The sequence below is a fragment of the Pristis pectinata genome, chromosome 6 (assembly GCF_009764475.1).
Source record: "Pristis pectinata isolate sPriPec2 chromosome 6, sPriPec2.1.pri, whole genome shotgun sequence".
Classification (NCBI taxonomy): domain Eukaryota; kingdom Metazoa; phylum Chordata; class Chondrichthyes; order Rhinopristiformes; family Pristidae; genus Pristis; species Pristis pectinata.
Window position 1 is genome coordinate 99,307,981 of NC_067410.1, and position 22,663 is coordinate 99,330,643.

Consider the following 22,663-nt stretch of genomic DNA (forward strand, 5'->3'; position numbering starts at 1 on the left):
AACAATATCCTGTTTTTCCCTCCCAAAATGTAGATACCCTCACATTTTCCCCTATTATGCTCCTCCTCCCAAACCTCTGTCAGACTGTTTTATTCTCATATCTTGCTCAGTCACCCTTCTGTACCTTGTTCGTCATCTGGTTCTATATCTACTTTATCCCTATGGTCATAAAAGCCTCACCCATATGTTAACGCTGGTCTAGATTTCACCAATTTACTCCCTACCAGCTTTCTAACCTTCATGAAGGATACCTTGCCAAGCAAATTGTCCTCACTGATACTAACCGATGTCTTCTAAAAAAAAACTTACTCTTTAAATACCTCTACCTTCTCACTATATCTAGTGAAACACCTTCCAGTATTTTATCTCTTCATAGATCATTCCGTCTTTTGGTTATCGTCTTCTTTTGCCTCCCCATCGGTGTCAAGAGCATTCAGTTTCTTCTGCCTTCTGTCATTTCCTCCCATCACTCCTAGTACTTTCAGAACTTTAACCAAACTCATTCTTTGGATCAGCAGTTCCTGCCACACTGCCATCGTGATTAGGTATTTATTCCTTCAGACCTTTTTTTCCCTAATTTCCCTGTCTCTCATGAAAGTATTTAAGCAAAGTATTCACGAAAGTATGTATTCCATTTTGAAGGTATTATATAAATCCAGGTTTTCACTATCACAGAGAAATCTAAAAAGTCAACAAAAAACGTACAATGGAATGACCCATGAATAAGCACCACGAAAGTTCCATGGAAAATTCCCCTACACCACCCTCAACAGTATTTTAGTTAAGTTAGAACAAGGGAAAAAGACATTAGCAAATACATGTTCAAGTACAAACCTCAGGCTGCTTACTGGCAACGAAAAAAAAAATCATTATTTTCAAATCAAGAATGAAAGAGACACTTCATTAAAGAATAGTCACATTTAGACATTAAAAGGTGATGACTGGTTCATTTTAACCATTTTAAGTCTTGAAACACCAAGTGGTAACATTCAAAAGATATTCACCTCATCAATAAATGGAATCAGTACAACAGCTTCCCACTCCTGTTGCTTGCCATTTAGATCAGTTTTGAAGTCTGGAGGATAGTACTCTATGATTGGAGATTCTTCATCAGTCATTAAAAACTGAGGAAGTAAAAACAATAATCAATTATATTAAGCTTTACAGGTATTATGAAAGATGTCTTTTTTTTTTACTAAGATATCTATCATCTATTGTGCTTGTAAGATCTATTATTTTGCTGTAAACACCACAAAGCAGCCTAACCTTTTGTAGGTATTGGGGGAGGGGAAACAACCGAAAGCTGAATATTTGAATTCTGCTGGTAATTTATGATACATTATGCAAATTATCACAGGTAATTCTAAGCAAAATGCCAATTTACAATTTTATTATTTTAAATACCAAACAAATTTAATTTACCTGGTAGCAACTGGGCAGAAGATCTTTGCTAGCTGCTGGCAGAACAGCAAGTAACTGCTCAAATGGCTTGAATGGTCTTCCCATATCAAATGTCATCTTCAACTTACTAATATTGCAGATGTCCGACAGATAAGGTGCATAATGGAAAGGGTAGTACCTAAGCAGTGAAACAGACATTCAATTATTGAAATGGCACTGCATTACAATATTGATATAAATACAAGAAATTGTCTTAAAGCAAAATACTGAAGGAAATCTTGCGGGGGGGGGGGCAGGAGGGAAACAAAATTTTCAGCAGGTCTGGTAGTATTTTTGAAAGAGAAACAAAGTTAATCTTACTGGTTGACAATCTTTCATCAGAATCACTAAATTTATTGCTTCACTAGAAACTATATTTTAATTCATTGTTGAAGGGCAACTCAAAAATTGTGGTAAATTTGAAGAAAATGCACCTTCACTGGAATATATTTCTAATGAACCTGTTCAATAGTTTCTATGAAAACTGGTATATAATTGACCCCAAGGCAGATACTTCATCAAAAGTCACCAAAATAGTTGCCAGCCACCTTCTCTGCACTTCCAGTTTATATAGTGGAACATAGTGTAAGAATTTGCAATCAGATATTTGCATCAGAAAAGATCCCTGCTGAACACTTCTTAAACGTAGTATTAAGATGAGCATCCCACAGTGAGTGCCCTACTGTCTGACTCCCCAAAGTCCTTGTCATTTTAAAGGCATCAGCTGGAAAGTGATAAAACATTTTCTACTTCCATGGATCAAGCAGGTCAGTATCACAAGCCAGAAAACTACAGGCCAGTGAGCCTTATGGCAGTAGAAGGGAAACTATTGGAGAGAATTCTTAGGAATGGGATTTATGATAACTTCGAAAGGCAGGGAGTGATTAGGGAAGTTAGCATGGTTTTGTGCATGGGAAATCCTGCCTCACTAATCCGATTAAGTATTTTGAGGTTACTATGAAAATTGATGAAGGCAAGGCAGAAAACATGGGCTTTAGCTAGTCTTTTGACAAGGTCCTGCTTGGTAGGCTGGCCCAGAAAGTTGTGTCACATGGGATCCAAAGCGTTTTGGCAAACTGGATCTAACATTGGCTTGGTGATAGGAGGCAGAGGGTAGTGGTGGAGGAGCGTTTTTCTGACTGGAAGTCTGCAATGAGTGGTGTACCGCAAAGGTTGATGCTGGGACCTCAGTTGTTTGTCATACACGTAAGTGACTTGGTCGAGAATGTCTGTTGCCTGACAAGTGGAAATATTTTCAACAGAAGGATCCTGATGGCTCATCACCACCTTCTCAAGGACAATAAAAGCAGATGTTGCCAGGGACATCCAAGTCCCATATTTAGAAACAAACATCCCTAATTTTACTGTGGAGGCCGCAAGTGATTTGTACATGCCAAGTTGCAAAGTTATCTGACTGAACTAATAGCATCTTAATTTATTACCTCTATACTCTTTATAAGCTTTGTTCCAAGAATAAATCTTTAAATTCCATACAGTTAAAAAAAATAAATTGTAGAACTACATTTGAATAAAACAACGGTACAGCTTCACAAAAATTCTACGTAAGAATCTTCATCCAAACACCTACCAGCTCCAGGACTGTACACCGTGGTAATAATAGTGCAAAATCCATTGTATTGCTTGAACATAACACTCTGCCTGTTGAGCAAGAAATTCACTGTTGGAATAGGAAGAAAGAAAAATCAATAATTTTCTAAATACTACAACTTCTAACTATTGCTATTACCCTAATAAGGGTAAAGGGGTGAGAAAGAGGGGAATATTAATTTCTCTGGAATTCAAATCAGATTTTTCAACAAGTATTTTCTCCCCACTTTTTGGATAATATCCAATATCTTTTCAAAAGTACCAACTCTTTGTGTGCAAGTTTCAACAGTTACAGCAGCATTTTTAACCACAGACATGAACTCAACTGTTTTCTCAACCAATATCTCATTTTGCACTGGATACAGTGTTCTACGACACACTGGACAGGCAATATAGCTGTTGCATGCTCACAGAAATAACAGTACAGCTTTCTTGGTACATGAAAGCAAAGTTCATAGAGACTGGTCAGAAATTAATGTAGCAAATTCATAATGTTACATTTCTGGAGCCAATGCAAGACACTAGTGTTACGGACTCAGTGAAAGTCCCCTTAAGATAGAGAGTGTGTGTGTATGTGTGTGTGGGGCGTGCTTACGTCAATAGAAGATAAAGGACGTAATGACGTTGTTGAAGAAGTCAGAAGAAGAAGAAAGAGAGAGAGAGAAGGGAGAGAGACACCAGCCTGCTTGTTTTCTCTATCGATGGATGAGAAACAATAACTGTGTTTGCCACTGAAATCCATGTATGGAAGTTGGAAGTAATCCGGTGGAGTTCACTTTGTTGCTGACCTGTAGAAGGAAACAGGTATTTGTATGTGGACGACCACGGTTCGGATGCTTTTCGGGGTGAGGAAGTCACTACCGAGTAAACACTGAAGTGTCGTTTGGGTTCCATCGTGGAACATTTGGATTTCGTATGTACTCTCTCTATGTTTTTCTACATCTACATCTTATCTTCAGACAACGGTGGTTGTTGAAGAAGCCCTTGCTCATGTTTCACCTTATGGCTTGCGGAACTGAACTTTAAGAACCATTCAGGAACTGGGAGTTTTGGACTTTGTCACACACACACACACGAAGAGTTTAGTTTTGGGGTTAACGTTCGAGGTTTAACATTCTTGAATTCTAACATACTAACATTTTTTTTTACTTTTATTTTACGTATTATCATAAGTAGTGATTAATAAAATAGTTTTTAACACTGAATCATGCTCAGTGTGTTTCTTTTGTTGCTGGTTTGTGACAAAATTGGGGGCTCGTCCGGGATAGTTCCCAAGGTTAACGAGTGTCGTCTGGGATTGTACCCCAGATTGACGAAATTTGTTCGAGATTCAATCCAAAGATTTTTGAGGGAGGTCTGATAAATTCTTTTTAATTGGCTTGTGTGTGTGGAAACCAGCAGCAATGGATATTAAGGCATTTTTGGAGTCACCAACCCAAAAGGGATTGGAGGTGGCGAAAAAGGATGATTTGATAAAGATTGCTACAAGGCTAAACCTTACAGAAGTAAAGCAGTCTATGAGAAAGGCAGATATTCAGAGACTGATAGCTGGCCATTATGTGGAAAAGAAAGTGTTTGAGAAGGAAGTGTTAAAACAGTTTCCTGGCAGTAAAATAGCAATTTCTGAGGCACAGGTGCAGCTGGCAAAGATAGAGGCTGAACGAGAGCAAAATAAATTAGAAGCTGAACGAGAACAAAAGAGATTAGAGGCTGAACGAGAGCAAACCCAGTTAAAGATAGAGGCTGAACGAGAACAAACCCAGTTAAAGATAGAGGCTGAACGAGAACAAAAGAAATTAGAGGCCGAACAAGAGGAAAAGAAATTAGAGGCTGAACAAAAGAAATTAGAGACTGAACAAAAGCTAACTCAGATGAAGATAGAGGCTGATCTAGCAATGAAGCAGATGGAATTGAAGAGGATGGAGCTGGATAACGAGGAGAAACAGAGGCAGCATGAGTTACAAATGAAGCGTAGGAGTTCGGAATCTGATTCTGATGATGATTTTTCAGCCAGCAGGGAGGTTCGATTAGTCCCTCCGTTTGAAGAAGATCAGGTTGATCAGTATTTCCAACATTTTGAAAAGGTTGCTGTGAGTTCAAACTGGCCAAGGAAAGGATGGGCTCTTATGGTACAGAGTGTGATTAAAGGTAAAGCTCAAAAAGCTTATTCTGCTTTGTCTGTTGAGGATGCTTTTCAGGGTGAGCAAGTCAGAAGAAGAAGAAAGAGAGAGAGAGAGGTTGTTTGAAAGACTTTCCAAGGCTAACCTTACAGTTAACTTGGCTAAAAGTGAATTTGGCCATGCCACTGTGACGTATCTTGGTTATGTTGTAGGTCAAGGCAAGCAAGCTCCTGTTCAGGCAAAAGTTCAAGCAATATCTGAGTTCCCTATTCCCACAGGTACGAGGACTGTTAGAAGATTTTTGGGAATGGTTGGATATTATCGAAAATTTTGTAAAAATTTTGCTGATATTGCTCTTCCCCTAACTAATCTTCAGAAGAAGGGAGTAAAGTTTGTTTGGACAGACTCTTGTCAAGAAGCATTTAAGAAGCTGAAAGCCATTTTATGCTACCATCCTGTGCTCAGAACACCTGACTTTGAAAAGCCATTTTCATTAGCAGTAGATGCCAGTGATGAAGCTGCAGGAGCTGTGTTGTTGCAGAAGGGTGACCTTGATGATATTGACCATCCTGTAGCTTACTTTTCAAAGAAATTTAATGAGCATCAAAAGAATTATTCCACCATAGAGAAAGAATTACTGTCGCTTGTTTTAGCCTTGCAACATTTCAGTGTATATGTTTGCACTGCTCAGAAACCATTGACTGTGTATACAGATCATAACCCATTGGTGTTTCTGAGCCGAGTCAAAAACAAGAACAGAAGGCTGTTAAACTGGAGTTTAATTTTGCAAGAGTTTGATCTCATGATAACTCACATTAAAGGCAAAGATAATGTGATTGCTGATTGTCTTTCCCGATGTTAAATGGGAAACATGTATCTATACTAATCTGATAGTCTGTAGTTGTGTAGCATGATAATTATTAACATTACTAACTGTATGCGCGGTTAAAATTTTCTTGGGAAAATTTTTTTTTTAGGTGGGAGGTGTTACGGACTCAGTGAAAGTCCCCTTAAGATAGAGAGTGTGTGTGTATGTGTGTGTGGGGCGTGCTTACGTCAATAGAAGATAAAGGACGTAATGACGTTGTTGAAGAAGTCAGAAGAAGAAGAAAGAGAGAGAGAGAAGGGAGAGAGACACCAGCCTGCTTGTTTTCTCTATCGATGGATGAGAAACAATAACTGTGTTTGCCACTGAAATCCGTGTATGGAAGTTGGAAGTAATCCGGTGGAGTTCACTTTGTTGCTGACCTGTAGAAGGAAACAGGTATTTGTATGTGGACGACCACGGTTCGGATGCTTTTCGGGGTGAGGAAGTCACTACCGAGTAAACACTGAAGTGTCGTTTGGGTTCCATCGTGGAACATTTGGATTTCGTATGTACTCTCTCTATGTTTTTCTACATCTACATCTTATCTTCAGACAACGGTGGTTGTTGAAGAAGCCCTTGCTCATGTTTCACCTTATGGCTTGCGGAACTGAACTTTAAGAACCATTCAGGAACTGGGAGTTTTGGACTTTGTCACACACACACACGAAGAGTTTAGTTTTGGGGTTAACGTTCGAGGTTTAACATTCTTGAATTCTAACATACTAACATTTTTTTTTACTTTTATTTTACGTATTATCATAAGTAGTGATTAATAAAATAGTTTTTAACACTGAATCATGCTCAGTGTGTTTCTTTTGTTGCTGGTTTGTGACACTAGATAGACAAATTTTGCAACTCACCCATCAATGTTAGATTTAAATACTTCAAATCAAGTTTCTCCCAGAATAGGGATCATCTCAAATGAAACCCCGAACCATCTTTTTATTCTTCTTAACACAATATAATCATATGCTTGAATATTAGCTTGGTGTGAGCAACAAACAAGATTCACTTACTCAGAAACAACTTCTACGCCCATTTTAGTCATGTAGTAAACTCTCTTGTACTGCCTGAATTCTGTCTCAAACAGATCATCCTCATCGTCCTCATCTTTGTCATTGTCCAATAGGTCTGAAGAGTAAAGTATACTGTGTAGGTTATTCATGCAAATACAGAAATGGAATGAAATGTGGCTATGTAAATCAGTTTAAATACACTATGGTGATATTTCAACAAAATAATTATACCGCTTAAACTACAAACAACTAACTCAAAACAGACAAATGCATTACTTTTCCTTGCTAAATTTAACAACCTATTTCAATCAGCTACGATTTAATCGAAGTAAATTCTCAAGCGACACTAAAATGTAATATTTCTCTGAGATCCAGAGAATGAATGGTAATACAATGAAAGCTGAATGGCTTCACTATTACCTTTGTGATTCAATTCAGTACTGCAGTCCAAGCAGGCTTCTGCTTCACTTTGACCTTCATCTAGTACCGCTAGGCACAAATCATCTCGAATCTGTAAATAAGTAAATGGATAAACTTTTTCCTCACCCAATTCAACTCCCTTAAATAAAGAGGCAGCACGCTTACAAACTTCCCCATGAGTAGACAGAGACCTCTTCAACAGCTAGCCAACTAATACAACGAATAACATGGGACTGATGAATTGATTCTATTCTCATAGTCTGACGATTAATTTCCAAATCATAAGGCATCACATTGCAACCCATATTAGACGTAGCTAACAGTATGCTTAAATAAGTTACCTTGGCAGAGAAATTAAGGCTTCCTGAAAAAATATGGAATACATAATAACCATTTTGTTACATTTTTGAGTTGGGTAATTTCAAACTTCAATCTGCTGATTCTCAAATCATAATGATACGAAGCGAATTTCTGAAATAATTGTTGTAAAATTCAAATAAATTCAGATTAGGCAAACATACGTTTTCTCCTAATCTTTTAAAATACAGTCATAGTACATAGGCAGCTTAATGACCTGGAAAGGAGTGAAAAATGATCAATAGAACTTCAACAACCGGTTCACAGGTGAGTTTAAGTGGATAGCAATTTTCTTTTATTTGCTTAATTACTTCAAGTTTCAGATGCATGCTGCCTTTGTGTTTGAAATCAGGTTTTTCAATAATTCAGTTAGCAACTAGCAATCCCCTCCATTTGCTGAGGACACTGAAACAATTGGCGGACCAGAGGTTTCCATACTGTAAGACAGGACATAATTAGAATTCACTATAGAGTACATTGGGGAAAGCTCAATTAACAAAAATAAAAAAAATATTTTAGAGATTTGATGATGCTTGGGTGTGGGGAAATACTTCCACTGAATTTTCCCTCAGGAGATGAAATAAATCTGAAAAGACAAATTTCAGTCTGTGGAAGGAGCAGGTTTGATTGGAACTTTTCAGATTCCTTATTGTCAAAATGAATCATTTGAGAATTTCATTGACATGGTGTGTTATTGATTTACATTATTTCATTTTCTCAGAATATAACACTAACTTAAAAAGTTCATCCATTATTCAGCTGTAAAAATTAATTCAAGAACAAAATAAAACAGCACAGGAACATGCTCTTTGCCCACTATATCTGCACCATGACACCAATCTAAACTAATCCCATCTGCCTGCACAATGTTCATTCCCTGCCAGTTCATGTGTATATTTAAATACCTATTCAACATTATTATCTTATCTGTTCCTATCACCTCTCTGGCAGTGCACTCCAGGCACCTACAAAACTCTGGTAAACAAAAAACTTGCCTCACAAATCTCCTTTAAACCTTCCCCCTCTCACCTTAAAGCTATGCCCTCTGGTATTTGACATTTCCACCCTGGAAAAAAGACCATCTACCCTGCCTATGTCTCACACAATTTGATATATTTCTATCAGGTCACCCCTCAGTTACCAATGAGAGAAAACAATCCAAGTTTGTTGAATCTCTCCTAATTGGAGTGCATTAACTGTAAGGAGTGTAATACAGTCCAATCCAGGCAACATCTTGGTAAAACTTTTCTGCACCCTCAACACCCTTCCTGTAGTATGGTGACCAGAAATGGACACAATGCTCCAACTGTGGCCTGACCAAATTTGTACAGCCACAACACAACTCCCCAACTTTTACACTCAGTAGCTCTCCTGGTGAAGGCAAGCGTGCCCCACACCTTCTTTACCACCACATCCATTTATGTTGCCACTATCAGGGAGCTATGGACCTGCACCCCAAGATCCCTCTGGATATTAATGCTCCAAAGCATCCTGCCATTTACTGTACACTTTCCTCTTGCATTTAACCTCCCAAAATCCATCACCTGAGACTTGTCTGGATTGAACTCCATCTGTTATTTCTCTGCTGAAATTTCCAACTAATCTATATCCTGATGTATCCTGTGACAACGTTCCTCACTATCTACAATTCCAATTTTCATGTCATCTACAAAATTTACAAATCAAAATCAAATACCTACCTTATTTTTCTTTCTACGCCGTTTTGCTTCCTCTGCTGCAATGCCTGCTGCCTCATTGAGGTATTTTTTGCCTACTTTGCTTTCAAACCACTTCAGGTCAACAAAAACTTCACTGAAATGTTCACGATCAAACTGTAAGCAAATAATTATGTTATGATTAATCACAAACAAAACACACCCATATATGACTGAATTGATGATAAATCTCATTGATTATCAAATATAAATGGAATCTAGTTCATATACGCTAGCAATTAGCAGACATTTCTTTAAAAACCTTGCTGTCTTCTATAAAGACAGAAAGGCTTTGGCCAGTTTGCTCAAAGTGCCATAAAACACTGCAACAATTTTAATTTAATGCCAGCAAGTCTCAATTAGCAGGCAATTGCCTTAACCACATTTGAATGTTTTTGTATGTGAAAAGATGCGAGTTAAAGATTTAATGCTTATCATTAATTTTTCAATCATTGATAAATCAGAGATAAAATACTTCAGATAAACTTCTGGAAAAGAAAGAAAAAAAAATCACCAAGATCTTGCCCTGCCATTGGAAAAAAAAGGCTCATAAAGGGCATTTTAAACATACAAGAAGCAGGCTTAACATAGACATTTGCACCAAACCACATCCACTATTTCAGATCATTGCTTGGAAAATAAAAAGGTACCCGACTTTGAAACGTCAAATCTTACTCTAAAGCAGAAAGCTATGCTAACAAATCAATCCATTGGTTTATTAGTTAAGGTTCACAATTTGAGCCCCAAAACAAGAGGGTCAAATTATATTTGGACCATGGAAAACTACAACTTGTCTCACATGTGCCTTGCAACTATGAAGTAAATAGTTGTAACTGAGGCAAAAAGTTAAAGGTTCAAGTTGATCACAAGTCCAGGTGAAATTTCTCAAAAGCAGGAGAATGAAAGCAACAATCAAGTCAGAACCTTCCTACGTGGAGATGTAAAATGGGTAGACAGATCACATGAGTTCGGATATATTTTGTAAAGATTGACAGATTGGCAAAGAGATGCAGAGTTCACCTCTGACTTTACCTCTTTGGATGGGAAAAGTGAGACATGAAATTCTGTTTTGAAACTTGCATTTGGAGATACAAAGGAAAAGAAAGACAAAATAACCAAAATTTTGAAAACTCCAATGCCTCCAATCTGTTTGCTGAATTTAATAGCCACCATATGACCTGTAGATACCTTTAGCCAAACTAAATTTAGAACCACTGTAGCTGAAACAGGGGTCAATAAGTTTTTCGACCCCAAAAGATGGACAAGTGGATCAATCTGCAATATGTGCACAACAGTCACTGCATATTACTGTAATCTTAGAGTCAAAGTTGACATATCACAGGCCTTTTTCTCAAGCACACCAATCCAAAAACATCTGTTTAATTTAAGATTCAGAAACAGATCGAATATGGTGGATTTTAAATAAAGCATTCAAATAATGAAAACAATCTGAGCTTACCTCTGACAGTTTTACAAGATACTTCTCAAAGTGTTCCAAATTTAAAGTTCCGCCTTCATTAATATACCCTGATCCAAATAAAGTAAAAATTATACTAATTATTTACATGCCTATGAAACAATCTTTGACACCAAGCTAGAATGAAGTACAAAAAATTTACTAACCAAATGTTTTGTTTCAAGTACTCACCTCCAAGAGTTGGGAGGACCTCAATATATGTCTTGTATAGCAAAGGCAGTGCATCATGATTGATATGTAAATGAGGTAGATGAGGAATAAAATCATTACCAACAAGAAATCCCATCAATATCCAGTCATCTATTATCCGTTCAAGGTCATACTCAAAGGAAATCTTTCCCTGTTGATTGAGAACAACAAGCAATTTAATCAAGCTTAATAAAAGCTCCAGAACAATTGTGATAATGCAGCTCTGTGTAAGGTTCAATCCAGTAGCATGCTACTGCAAATCCGACAGTTGCTAATGTATCAGGTCACAACTCAGCAAGGAAGGACCCTACCAAATTCAACTTAACAGTCTGTTTATCACTGAGGGGAAGAAAAATGTTGTTTTAACCTGTTCTCATGTTAAAAGCACTATCCTAATGGTTTAGGTTCAAAATACCAATACTGGTAGCATAATCACCAAGACAGCTAATTCTTGAACATATTCAAAAAGTTCAACGACAGCTAAAGTACCAAAGCACTGATGGAGACCATATGTTTCTTTAGTGATGGTGGTGAAATCAGTTGAAGGGAGTTAGACCAAGACCAGTCTCAAATTTTGAATCATTTTGCTCCATCCACATCAAGGTGAGTTGAAATAAGTTTTCCCTTTCACCAAAATAGTGCATGGAAACAGGCGCTGCTGTCACAGAGAGAAAGGACAATATATCGTGCAATCTTTGATACATTTTTAAATCAACAAAATACAATAACAACTCCAACAACAAAAAGTTGTCATCAACCATTCATACTCATTTGAAGCAAGCACACTTATTTGCCAATAACCTTTCCACCAATATCCAGTTTGGATTTTGCTTGGACACTGGCTTCAGACCTCATCCAAACCTGGACCAATGAGCTGAATTCAAGAGGTGAGGCGAGTGATCGTCCTTAACATCCAGGCATCATCTGACCCAAATTGTGATGCCAAAAATGAAACCAAATAGTATCTTCTTTACACGTTATCATGGATTGAACGTCCTTCATCAATGGCCAATGAACATCCTTCATCACTAGATTACTAGAATTTGATTCTTTACACAATGTGTAAGAAATTGGACTCTTCAGTCATTCTGTAGATTCTACGTCAAGCTAAAACTGTTTTGTGTTGCCTTTAGTCCTGTAGTAGATGGTTGTAGAGTTGCACTGGCAGAACCTTTGGTAGTCATGACATGTTACAAACAAGATCAAAGGGTTTTTTAAAAATTTGCTGTATATTATGTTATAAATGGTGAATTAGATCATTACTCTTACATCTCTCACTGTAATCAATTGTAAAATAGAGATACCTATTCATTGCTTTTATCCTTCAGTTCAGTTTTGTTCCCATACTTCACTACTCAGAGTAAACCTCCACAGACACTTTGAAGAAACTTTTTTCTGAAGGCATCAGTCTATGTGGGCAGCAACTTATAGCACAGGTGTCACCAGAAAAAAGCTCTTTGCAGACAGTCTCTACTTAAATGATACCTATTCAACAGCCAAATAGCACAAGAGTATTCAGTTCAGACATCATCATTAGAAATTAATCCCAATCCAAATACTCACTCTAATCGATGAAAATTCATAGTCAATATACTCTCTCATTAGGGACAGATGTAACAAGTGAAATGTGGTTTCCTCAACTGCAGCAATCCTGCAATGAAGAAAACAGTCAGTAACAGATACCTGTGGACCAAAATCAGCATTATAAAGAATAACCCTTTGTGAAAAAGTTCTTCCAGATGTCACAAACCAGCAACAAAAGAAACACACTGAGCATGATTCAGTGTTAAAAACTATTTTATTAATCACTACTTATGATAATACGTAAAATAAAAGTAAAAATGTTAGTATGTTAGAATTCAAAAAAATGTTAAACCTCGAACGTTAACCCTAAAACTAAACTCCTCGTGTGTGTGTGTGACAAAGTCCAAAACTCCCAGTTCCGGAATGGTTCTTAAAGTTCAGTTCCGCAAGCCATAAGGTGAAACATGAGCAAGGGCTTCTTCAACAACCACCGTTGTCTGAAGATAAGATGTAGATGTAGAAAAACATAGAGAGAGTACATACGAAATCCAAATGTTCCACGATGGAACCCAAACGACACTTCAGTGTTTACTCGGTAGTGACTTCCTCACCCCGAAAAGCATCCGAACCGTGGTCGTCCACACACAAATACCTGTTTCCTTCTACAGGTCAGCAACAAAGTGAACTCCACCGGATTACTTCCAACTTCCATACATGGATTTCAGTGGCAAACACAGTTATTGTTTCTCATCCATCGATAGAGAAAACAAGCAGGCTGGTGTCTCTCTCCCTTCTCTCTCTCTCTCCTTCTTCTTCTGCCTTCTTCAACCACGTCATTACGTCCTTTATCTTCTATTGACGTAAGCACGCCCCACACACACATACACACACACTCTCTATCTTAAAGTGACTTTCACTGAGTCCATAACACAGATTAACAAGTCCATCAGGCAGTGGTCAGCATGGATCATCCTACAGACACTGCAGGAGAAGGACTCGATGGACACTGTGGGGTGGTTCCCTGAGCAGACTGTCCAGACCATCTGGCAGAATGCCTCATCGCCAGAACTCACCAACAAGCACCAAGACCTCACTTGGCTAGCGGTGAGAGGGGCCCTCCCAGTCAGATCTTTCCTGCATGGTCGAAACATCAGTCCCAGCTCACGCTGCCCCCGGGAGGACTGCGCTGGGGACGAGACGGTCGCCCACCTCTTTGCGGGCTGTGGGTTTGCGAGGAGAGTGTGGCAAAAGATGCAAGGGTCCTTGTCACATTTCATCCCCAGCAGCTTTGTAAAACAGGATTCTCTGATCTACGGGCTGTTCCCGGGGACACACACGGAGACGGACATCAACTGCTGCTGGAAGGTCATCAACTCGGTGAAAGACGCCCTTTGGTCTGCCCAAAACCTGTTGGTCTCCCAGCACTGCGAGATGTCTGTTGGGGAATGCTACCGACTGGCACATTCCAGGCTGCAGGAGTACGTGCTGAGGGATGCACTGAAGCTGGGTGCAGCCAACATAAGGGCTCGGTGGGGAAGGACTACGGTTTAAGGTTCTTCTGGCACTGGAGAGGGAGGGGCGGAGTCAGGCGAGGAAGCCCCTTAAATATTGTAAATATGGGACTGGGGTAGCACCCCAGGGAGCCAAGAGTGGCATCGGTGTTGTGGTTTTTTTTCTTATGTATATAAAAAAAGAAACACTAATGATTGATCCGTACATGAATGTAAAGGCTTGCACTGTTTTTATTGTTGTATATAGTTTGTTTTTTTTTAAAAAATGATGAATAATGTTTATTTTGGAATAAAAAAAACTAGCTACTGAAACATCTGGAGAATCTAAAGAATAGCAAAAGTACTACTATTTTATCCCTGCAGTAGGGGAAAGACATACAGCAAATTCCAAAGATTCCCTTCTCAGAAAGGAAAGGGCCAGTGTGCCCAGAGAACTGTTGCACACTCCTTTGACTATTAAATGTGCCCTACAAGTAATCTACAAATGCAGGGAAAATAATCAAGAATCAAAAATGGTGTTAATGAATTTCTAAGAGAAAAAATAAAATTTTAATTTAAAACTTGAAGAAAGCTGTTCACAAGTACAAAGATCCTACCTTTTTTGAGATTTTCTGCCACCAAATCGAACTTCTTCCCTCAAAAGGGAAAAATTTGGTTCATGGCTTGTTAATCCAAGCATAATCTGCATTAAACAGAAATGTCTATAAATTACTCAGTGTTAAGTGCATTACATTGGAAAAAAGCCATCTTGGAACACGAAACAAAATCAGGTTTATTATCACTGACACAAGAGGTGAAATTTGTTGTTTTGTGGCAGCAGTACAGTGCAGGGCATAAAGACATAAAAATTACTATAATTTACAAAAATAAATAAATAGTGCAAAAGAGGAATAATGAGGGAGTGTTTATGGGTTCATGGACCATTCAGAAATCTGATGGGGGGGTGGGGGGGAGGTGGTGGGGGAAGAAGCTGTTCCTGAAACGTTGAGGGTGGGTCTTCAGGCTCCTGTACCTCCTCCCTGATGATGGTAACATGAATGAATGCATTTATCCTGATTAAAGTAAAATTAAGCAAAAGCACTGAGGTTTTAATCATGTTTTCTGAACTAGAACTGCATCAACACAAATAAAACTACTTCTAATTATTGTAAAATAAAAACTATTCAATGCCACCTAAATCTTCAATTAATAGCACTTTATGAAATTGGTAATCTGACATGAAATGATAGTGGGGAATCAAATTTACTCCCTTGTCTAGCAATTAATTTAGTCACCAATTGGATCAAGGGAGCACGACGGAAAGGAGAGTGTGGGTGAGAGAGAGACTGGAGAAGAAAGAGGAGATTAAAAGAGAGAAAGCCAGTTAAGAGAAATGTAAGTATAACTGTTGAATGTGTGTTGCCCAAGAGCATAATTTAATACATACTAAATCAGCATCCAGCCCATAGAGACAATGTCTTGTATTGGGATCATGATCCGGTTTTCTTTTCTCAGCTCTAATAAATTCCATGATTTTGTGTTCTCCTTCCCCTGGGGTCTAAAAACAAGATATCATCATTTAGAAACTGGTATTTAAACAGTGACATTTTATTCCATAACAATTTGTAACCTCATGGCTCAGTATATCCCTCACTCTACCATTATCATCTAGAGAGGCAGCCCACACTAATTAAATAAGGCATGTATAAAGATACGCTGGGAGCAGCACCAGCCATATCAAGCCATGATGTGTCAATGTCGCGTAGCAACAACATGCACGCTAAGTAGCAGCAGACAGAGCTAAATAATCTCACACCCAATGATTCCAGGGTCTCAAATGTTGCAATTTAACAAGTGTCATCCCTCCTCATCATTTCTATCAAAACATACCACCTCACACTTTCTCTATCAAATTTCATTTGCCACACATTTAGTCCATTTGATCAGTCCGTCCCAGTCCTCTGCTCTTTTCCTCAATGCTTATCACTTTGCCAAATTTCAAGTCATCTGTAATTTTGGAAATTAATCCTCCAACTATTTTGGTACTTCAGCAATTGCCTTTTAGAAGCCAAAATACATATTAACACCATCCACCCACTCTGCTACTTCATCAAAAAACTCAGAATCAGATTTATTATCACTGACATATGTCGTGAAATTTGTTGTTTTGCAGCAGCAGTACAGTGCAAGACATAGAAATCACTATAAGCCACAAAAATAAATAAATAGATAAATAGATAAATAGTGCAAGAGATGAATAGCAAGGTAGTGTTCATGAGCTGTTCAGAACTCTGATGGCAGAGGCGAAGAAGCTGTTCCTAAAACGTTGGGTGTCTGTTTCAGCCTCCTGTACCTGTTCCACGATGGTAGTAATGAGAAGAGGGCATGCTGGATGGTGAGAATCCTTGATGATGGATGCCGTCTTCTTGAGGCACTGCCTCTTAAAGGTGTCCTCAATGCTGGGTGATGGAGCTGGCTGAGTCTACAACCCTCTGCAGCCTCTTTCGATCCTGCACATTGGAGCCTCCAATAACAGGCTGCGATGCACCCAGTCAGAATGCTCTCCACCGTTCATCTGTAGAAATTTGCAAGAATCTTTTGTGATGTACCAAATCTCCTCAAACTCCTAATAAAGGAGAGGCGCTGGCGTGCCTTCTTCGTGATTGGATCAATGTGTTGGGCCCAAGATAGATCCTCTGAGATGTTGACTCCCAGGAACTTGAAGCTGCTCACTCTTTCCACCGCTGACCCCTCAATGAGGGCTGGTCAATGTTCTGTGACTTCCTCTTCCTGAAGTCTGCAATCAATTCCTTGGTCTTGCTGACGATGTGTGCGAAGTTGTTGTTGCGACACCACTCAACCAGCCGATCTATCTCACTCCTGTACACCTCCTCATTGCCATCTGAGATTCTGCCAACAACAGTGCCAACAAATTTATAGATGGCGTTTGAGCTGTGCCTTGCCACACAGTCAGGAGTGTAGAGAAAGTAGAGCAGTGGGCTAAGCACACATCCTTGAGGTGCACCTGTGTTGATTGTCAGCAAAGAGGAGATGTTATTACCAATCTGCAATGACTGTGGTCTCCCAATCAGAAAGTCAAGGATATAGATGCCGAGGGAGTTACAGAGGCCCAGGTTTTGAAGTTTTTTAATAGTACTGAGAGAATGATGGTGTTGAATGCCAAATTCAATCTGGTTAGTCAAACATAATTTGCCCTGAACTAACATACCTCAATTAGTCAATGTTTCTTTTCCAAATTATTGTTAATTTTTCTGTGGATTATTTCTAAAAGCTTCCTCATCATTTAAGGTAAATTGAGTTCACTGTATTTGTCTGACTTATCCATCACTTTCACAGAAAAAAATCCAGGCTTGGACATTTGGTTAAGTAGCTTGTTAATCAGTCACGCAACCTTCAAAGATCTATGGACAAATATCCTGTTGTCTCTCGCATCCTTTAAAATTGTACATTTCGGAAGAACTACAGTGTCATCCCATTTCCATTTCAGCAACTACCGATGTATCCTACCCACAAAACAGTGAGTTCTCTACCATGTGCCTTTGCAGTACTACTTTAACAGTATTCCTTCCATATACTGGCAACGACTTCAGTTCGCAATGCTAGCAAAATCATCTTTCTTGATATGCACAATGGAAAAGCATTCATTTAGTATCGCAGCCATGCCTTCTGTAAACATATCTCCATTTTGGTCTCTAATTAGCTTTCCTGTTCCTCTCTCAATCCTTTAATTGTTAATGTGTCTGGAGAAGATCTGCGAGTTCACTTTCATGTAGCCATTAATCTATTTTTGTACCTGCTTCTCTTCCCCTCAGTATTTTCTGTGATTAGATTATTAAAGATGATATTTGTCATACATCCCCTTTTTGCTTCACTGTAATTTCTAAACATTTGGTTTTGTTGCTCTTCATTTCCCACTTGTGGGAATATGCATGAGCTGTTACACTTCTATGTTTGCTGTTTCACTGCATATCAACCTTTCGACACAATTGCACTCTTCAGATAGGTAAAGTTATTCCTCCTTGAGCTTTTCCTTGCTAAATTGCTTCTTGCCCTTCTCCATATCTAATCTAATCATAGCAGTTACAACACTATCATCAGGACTTCCATATTCCTATTTCATTCTTCATGATTAGATGGAACAAAACCTCCTTATCTGGGCTGGAATGTACTGATAATCTTCTTGGACAGAAATTCCTCTTTCTGGCTCTTTAAGGAATCACCGCATCATTCAAAATGATGTAATGTCTCACTCTTTATCAAATCTATTCATATAGCTCATTTCTACTATTTGGTGATTTATAAAACACAACATGCAGCTTAATAGCTTCTTCATAATTTTTTTCAGAACCAAACAGATTCTTTGACCACCTGGCCTTACTGGAACCCCTACCCAACAACTGGCGTCCGTAACAACATTATCATATTTTTCCCAAATCAAAATTAACAATACTATGTTTCCTCATCCCTACCTTTCCTGAATATGTATATCATGCATTCAATCTTCCTTTTTTGAGCCTGGTCTTGGATTATATTCCCACATCACTATTAGTTCCCATGCCCACTATGCTTATTAGCCATATTTCTCGTATTTACTTTGATACATTCTAAACCCAAACTATTTTTGTATTTTTGATGATCCCAACTAACTTTCTGAAGTTTATATAACATTTCCTTCCTTCATCCATTTGGACTTTCAACTTGAGAAGAAAAACAAATCTGGGCTATTTATTGTTTAATTACCTCATGACCTGACAGGTATACAGTCACACCTTCCCAAGATTTATCACTTGAAATCTTCATATTTACGAAATATTTTAGCTGCTCATGTAACCTGGCCATAAAAGCAGTGCCTGAAACAAAACAAAAACATACAAGTGAAAAACTTATTTTCTCCAAAAGGACACAGAAAAAAAAGAAAACAATACTTGAACTGCTGCTGCTGTGTAATAAGGATGGAGCTTCAGACATCATTTTGTACTAAGGGTTCAATGACTGCCCTTCATACAACCCATATAGAGTTATCATCTCTCTTTTTCTACAGTAATTACCAGCCTTGGTATCTTCAAGAATGTAAAACAAAGTACTTACAGATTTAACTGGAACAATAGAAAAAAAAATGTGACCGTAGTGGGAATCCAGAATTAGAAAACACAAAATCTTTTCTGCACATCTGCTTATCCATGAATTTAAACCCAATCCAGTGGAGTAGCGTATTATATGTGAAATGTGCAGCTCTCAGAATTCAGTTGAAAGCTGACACTCAAGAATCATTAAGTTGTATCACACATGAATTGTAGATTAACACTCGATATTAATGGTACCCAATGGAGAACCTAACTGTATATTCTACTTTGATATTGTAGATTTATTGCAAGGAATGGATATTTCACATGAAACACATTTCTGCAAATACCAGGATTAAGCTCCCATGACATCACAGAGCTACGTGATTGGATTCAGTGAAGGCTTCAAATTCATTCTATTCTATTTACTGTTTACTGTGTGCTTTGATAAATGATAATTGGAATGGACTGAATTTCACGACAACGACTAAAGAATTCTTGTCACAAGTACAAGAATACTTGTGATGCTGTAAGGACAACAAATCTGTTTCTTTCAAACTGGCTGTGACTAATTAGCACCATCATTGAAAATGAATTGCTATGATTGCTTCAGGTCTTTTGAAGTGAATAGAAGATTTCTTTCACAAAATAGAACTTTACATAACAACAATAGTAAATGCTGTAAGTATTAAGCATTGTGATCAAACAGCATTGTGGGGAGATCAAACAGTCAATAATTCAGGTCAAGGCATCTTCAGTAGAACGACTGAGGGAACAAAAAGCATAATTTAAATTGCAGAGAGGAGGAAGGATGCAGAGAACCAAGGGAATGTTTCTTCCCTTTCCATATCCAGGGACCCAATTCTTCCAAGTGAAGCACCAATTCATTTTCACTTCTTCTAATTTTGTCTATTTTGTTCAGAGAAGTCAAATGCATAACGGTTTACCACTGTGCAGAACACCTCCATTCAGTTCTCAAGAGCAATCCTGAGCTTTCATTCACTTTTAGTTCACTTCTCCTTCCCATTTCCATGCTGACTTCTCTCTGTTATTAGACTCTTACAATACTCCAACAATGCCCAATCTAAGCTCAAGGAACAGTACCTCATCTTTTGTCCTCTGGATTCAATATTGAATTCAGCAATTTCAGGTCTCTTATTTTCGCCCTCTTCAGAGATGTGGCTATACAGTTCTGCTTCAATTTGTTTCCTATTTTCTCTTGTCTCTAACTGCACTTTTTTGCAATAATTGTCACCTTGGCAGCTTTATTCTGCCCCAGACACTCCCACTGTTCTCTACCCACCTCCCCATCACTGCAACTTAAAATGATAATTTTCTCATTTCTTCGATCCTGATCAAGAGTTCTTGATCCAAATCGTCAACTCTGTATCCTTCTCCATGGATGCTGCTTGATCTGTTAAATGCTTTCAGCATTTTCTTTTTTAGTTTACGATTTCCAGCACATGGAGTTTTTTTTGCAACATTTATCTTTACATTGATGATTTGGAATGTTGTTAAGCTTAAAACTAATGTGGTTCATATTTCCAAAACTTGCAAATTTCTGCTTTTTGAACAGATGAATCTTCAGGGAGCTCTAGCCCTTAAAGGATCCAATAATCCAAATTAGTTAGAAGCTTATAATTTATTATAAAGTATTCAGATTTCCCCATAGAAAGTGCACTTAAATGGCACAAGAAGTCTTTATGTAGAACTGTTATTGCATACTCCTCACTTAAAGATCAAGAACTTAAATTTCTATTCTTTGAAGAAGGTATATTCTTGGACACACACAGCCCATTGATGCCTTTCTGATCAGACCATTTATAAACAAGCTATGGCCTTCAATCTATTAAAACCCTTAAAACTCACTGATTAGCATCAGGATAGGGAAAAGTTATTCCATCTTATAGCATCTGGAAATACAAAGGTCAATAGACTCAGATGAGATCAGTGTGGTTTAGGAAATCCACGCAGTGAGGTATCTGGTACCACAAAAGATAAATGAGGTTATCATGTTTATACAACCCAGATGATGGATATTAAAAGCACAGAAAAGTTTTCCCTTCCTGGATTCTGGAAATAAATTACTATGATCCACAACTCCAAGAACTTAAACCGTACACAAAAAAATATATATATATCACTATTTTATTCAATTCTATGTAAAATTTGTATTTAGTTTGAAGAAAATGCAGCTACTGCTGGGCACGTTACCTGGGGTGATGCAGTTGGAGTCAAATCTGGCTTCTGTAGGAAGGTTTTCTCCTTTCTCCAAGGCCTTCTTAATTTTTTCTTCTGCTTCCTTTGCTGATCTATAATTTAAAAAATTGTGGAATCACGCTGAGTCACATGAACAGGAAATACACACTTTCATGAGGGAAAGATACTGTGTAATGATTATAGACACCTGACAAGTTTCTCCTTGTGCAAAAATAAATGTGCAATGGGAAAGGAGACAGAAAAGTAAGATTATGTGTTTAGTATGCGTACTTCAAAAATAATTTGATCTACATCCTCCAGGATTTTCTAACTTTGTTCAGTCTGGGCAGCTTCTAGCCTAAATGTCTTTTGTTTGTTGGTCCATGCAACAGAAAGTTTGTTCCAATTGTGTGCAGTTCATGCAAGGTCATGAACCCAAACAATGACCTTTCTCTTTGCACTCATGGTTCTTGACCTTGAGCATTTCCAGCATTGTTTTATTTCAAAAATAGTTACTGCACCTTTCAATAGTTTCACATGATTTTCTCCCACTTCACCCATCCCAAGGACTACCCTCTTCGGTATGCCAAAAGACATTTTTTTTGCAATGTTTCACTAAGTTGCTAAAGTAATTTAAAACACTTAAAATGGAATACTCACATAGCTACCAAGACCTCACAACCTCCCTGTTGTTCCCACCCCACCCTCCACATTTAGTGAACCTCTTGTCAATACATACTTACCACAATATCTTTCAACCATTAAACATCACATCACAGCCCTAGGTCACCCCCTCATTACATCTAATAACGTTTTAATTATTTCTAGAATGTAAACAAGATATCTTATTAATAGATATATAAAGTACAAAAAGCGTGTTCAGCCCCAGCTATTGTAACGTATCTAATTCTGAGCAGCACATTTAAAAGGTTATCATGTCTTTTCCGAAAGAGATTTAAGACCCTTTCAGGGATGAAGTTGTGTGCATAGAAAGAGGAAGCTGGGATTGTTCTCCTTGGAATAGTATAGCTTCAGGGGAGATTTGATAAAGATATTTAAAATCATCAAGGTTTTACACAGAGCAAATAAGAATCAAGTGCTTCCAATAGTCAATAACCAGACAATACAGATTTATGGCTATTGGCAAAACCATCAG

General features: G+C 38.1%; 1 protein-coding gene across 2 annotated transcripts in view; it reads right to left on the reverse strand.

Annotated features, from left to right (window-relative positions):
• Positions 1-22,663, reverse strand: part of xrn1 (5'-3' exoribonuclease 1) — a 102,818-nt gene that overhangs the window by 67,188 nt on the left and 12,967 nt on the right. For both annotated transcript variants that reach the window (XM_052018968.1, XM_052018967.1), the window contains exons 3-15: positions 21,523-21,620; positions 18,986-19,095; positions 15,672-15,782; positions 14,842-14,927; positions 12,774-12,861; positions 11,193-11,361; positions 11,004-11,071; positions 9,530-9,661; positions 7,473-7,563; positions 7,053-7,167; positions 3,029-3,118; positions 1,423-1,579; positions 1,005-1,124 (exon numbers count right to left, since the gene is read on the reverse strand). In XM_052018968.1, the coding sequence (XP_051874928.1) occupies positions 1,005-1,124; positions 1,423-1,579; positions 3,029-3,118; positions 7,053-7,167; positions 7,473-7,563; positions 9,530-9,661; positions 11,004-11,071; positions 11,193-11,361; positions 12,774-12,861; positions 14,842-14,927; positions 15,672-15,782; positions 18,986-19,095; positions 21,523-21,620 (1,435 nt within the window). The remainder of the gene's footprint in view (positions 1-1,004; positions 1,125-1,422; positions 1,580-3,028; positions 3,119-7,052; positions 7,168-7,472; positions 7,564-9,529; positions 9,662-11,003; positions 11,072-11,192; positions 11,362-12,773; positions 12,862-14,841; positions 14,928-15,671; positions 15,783-18,985; positions 19,096-21,522; positions 21,621-22,663) is intronic.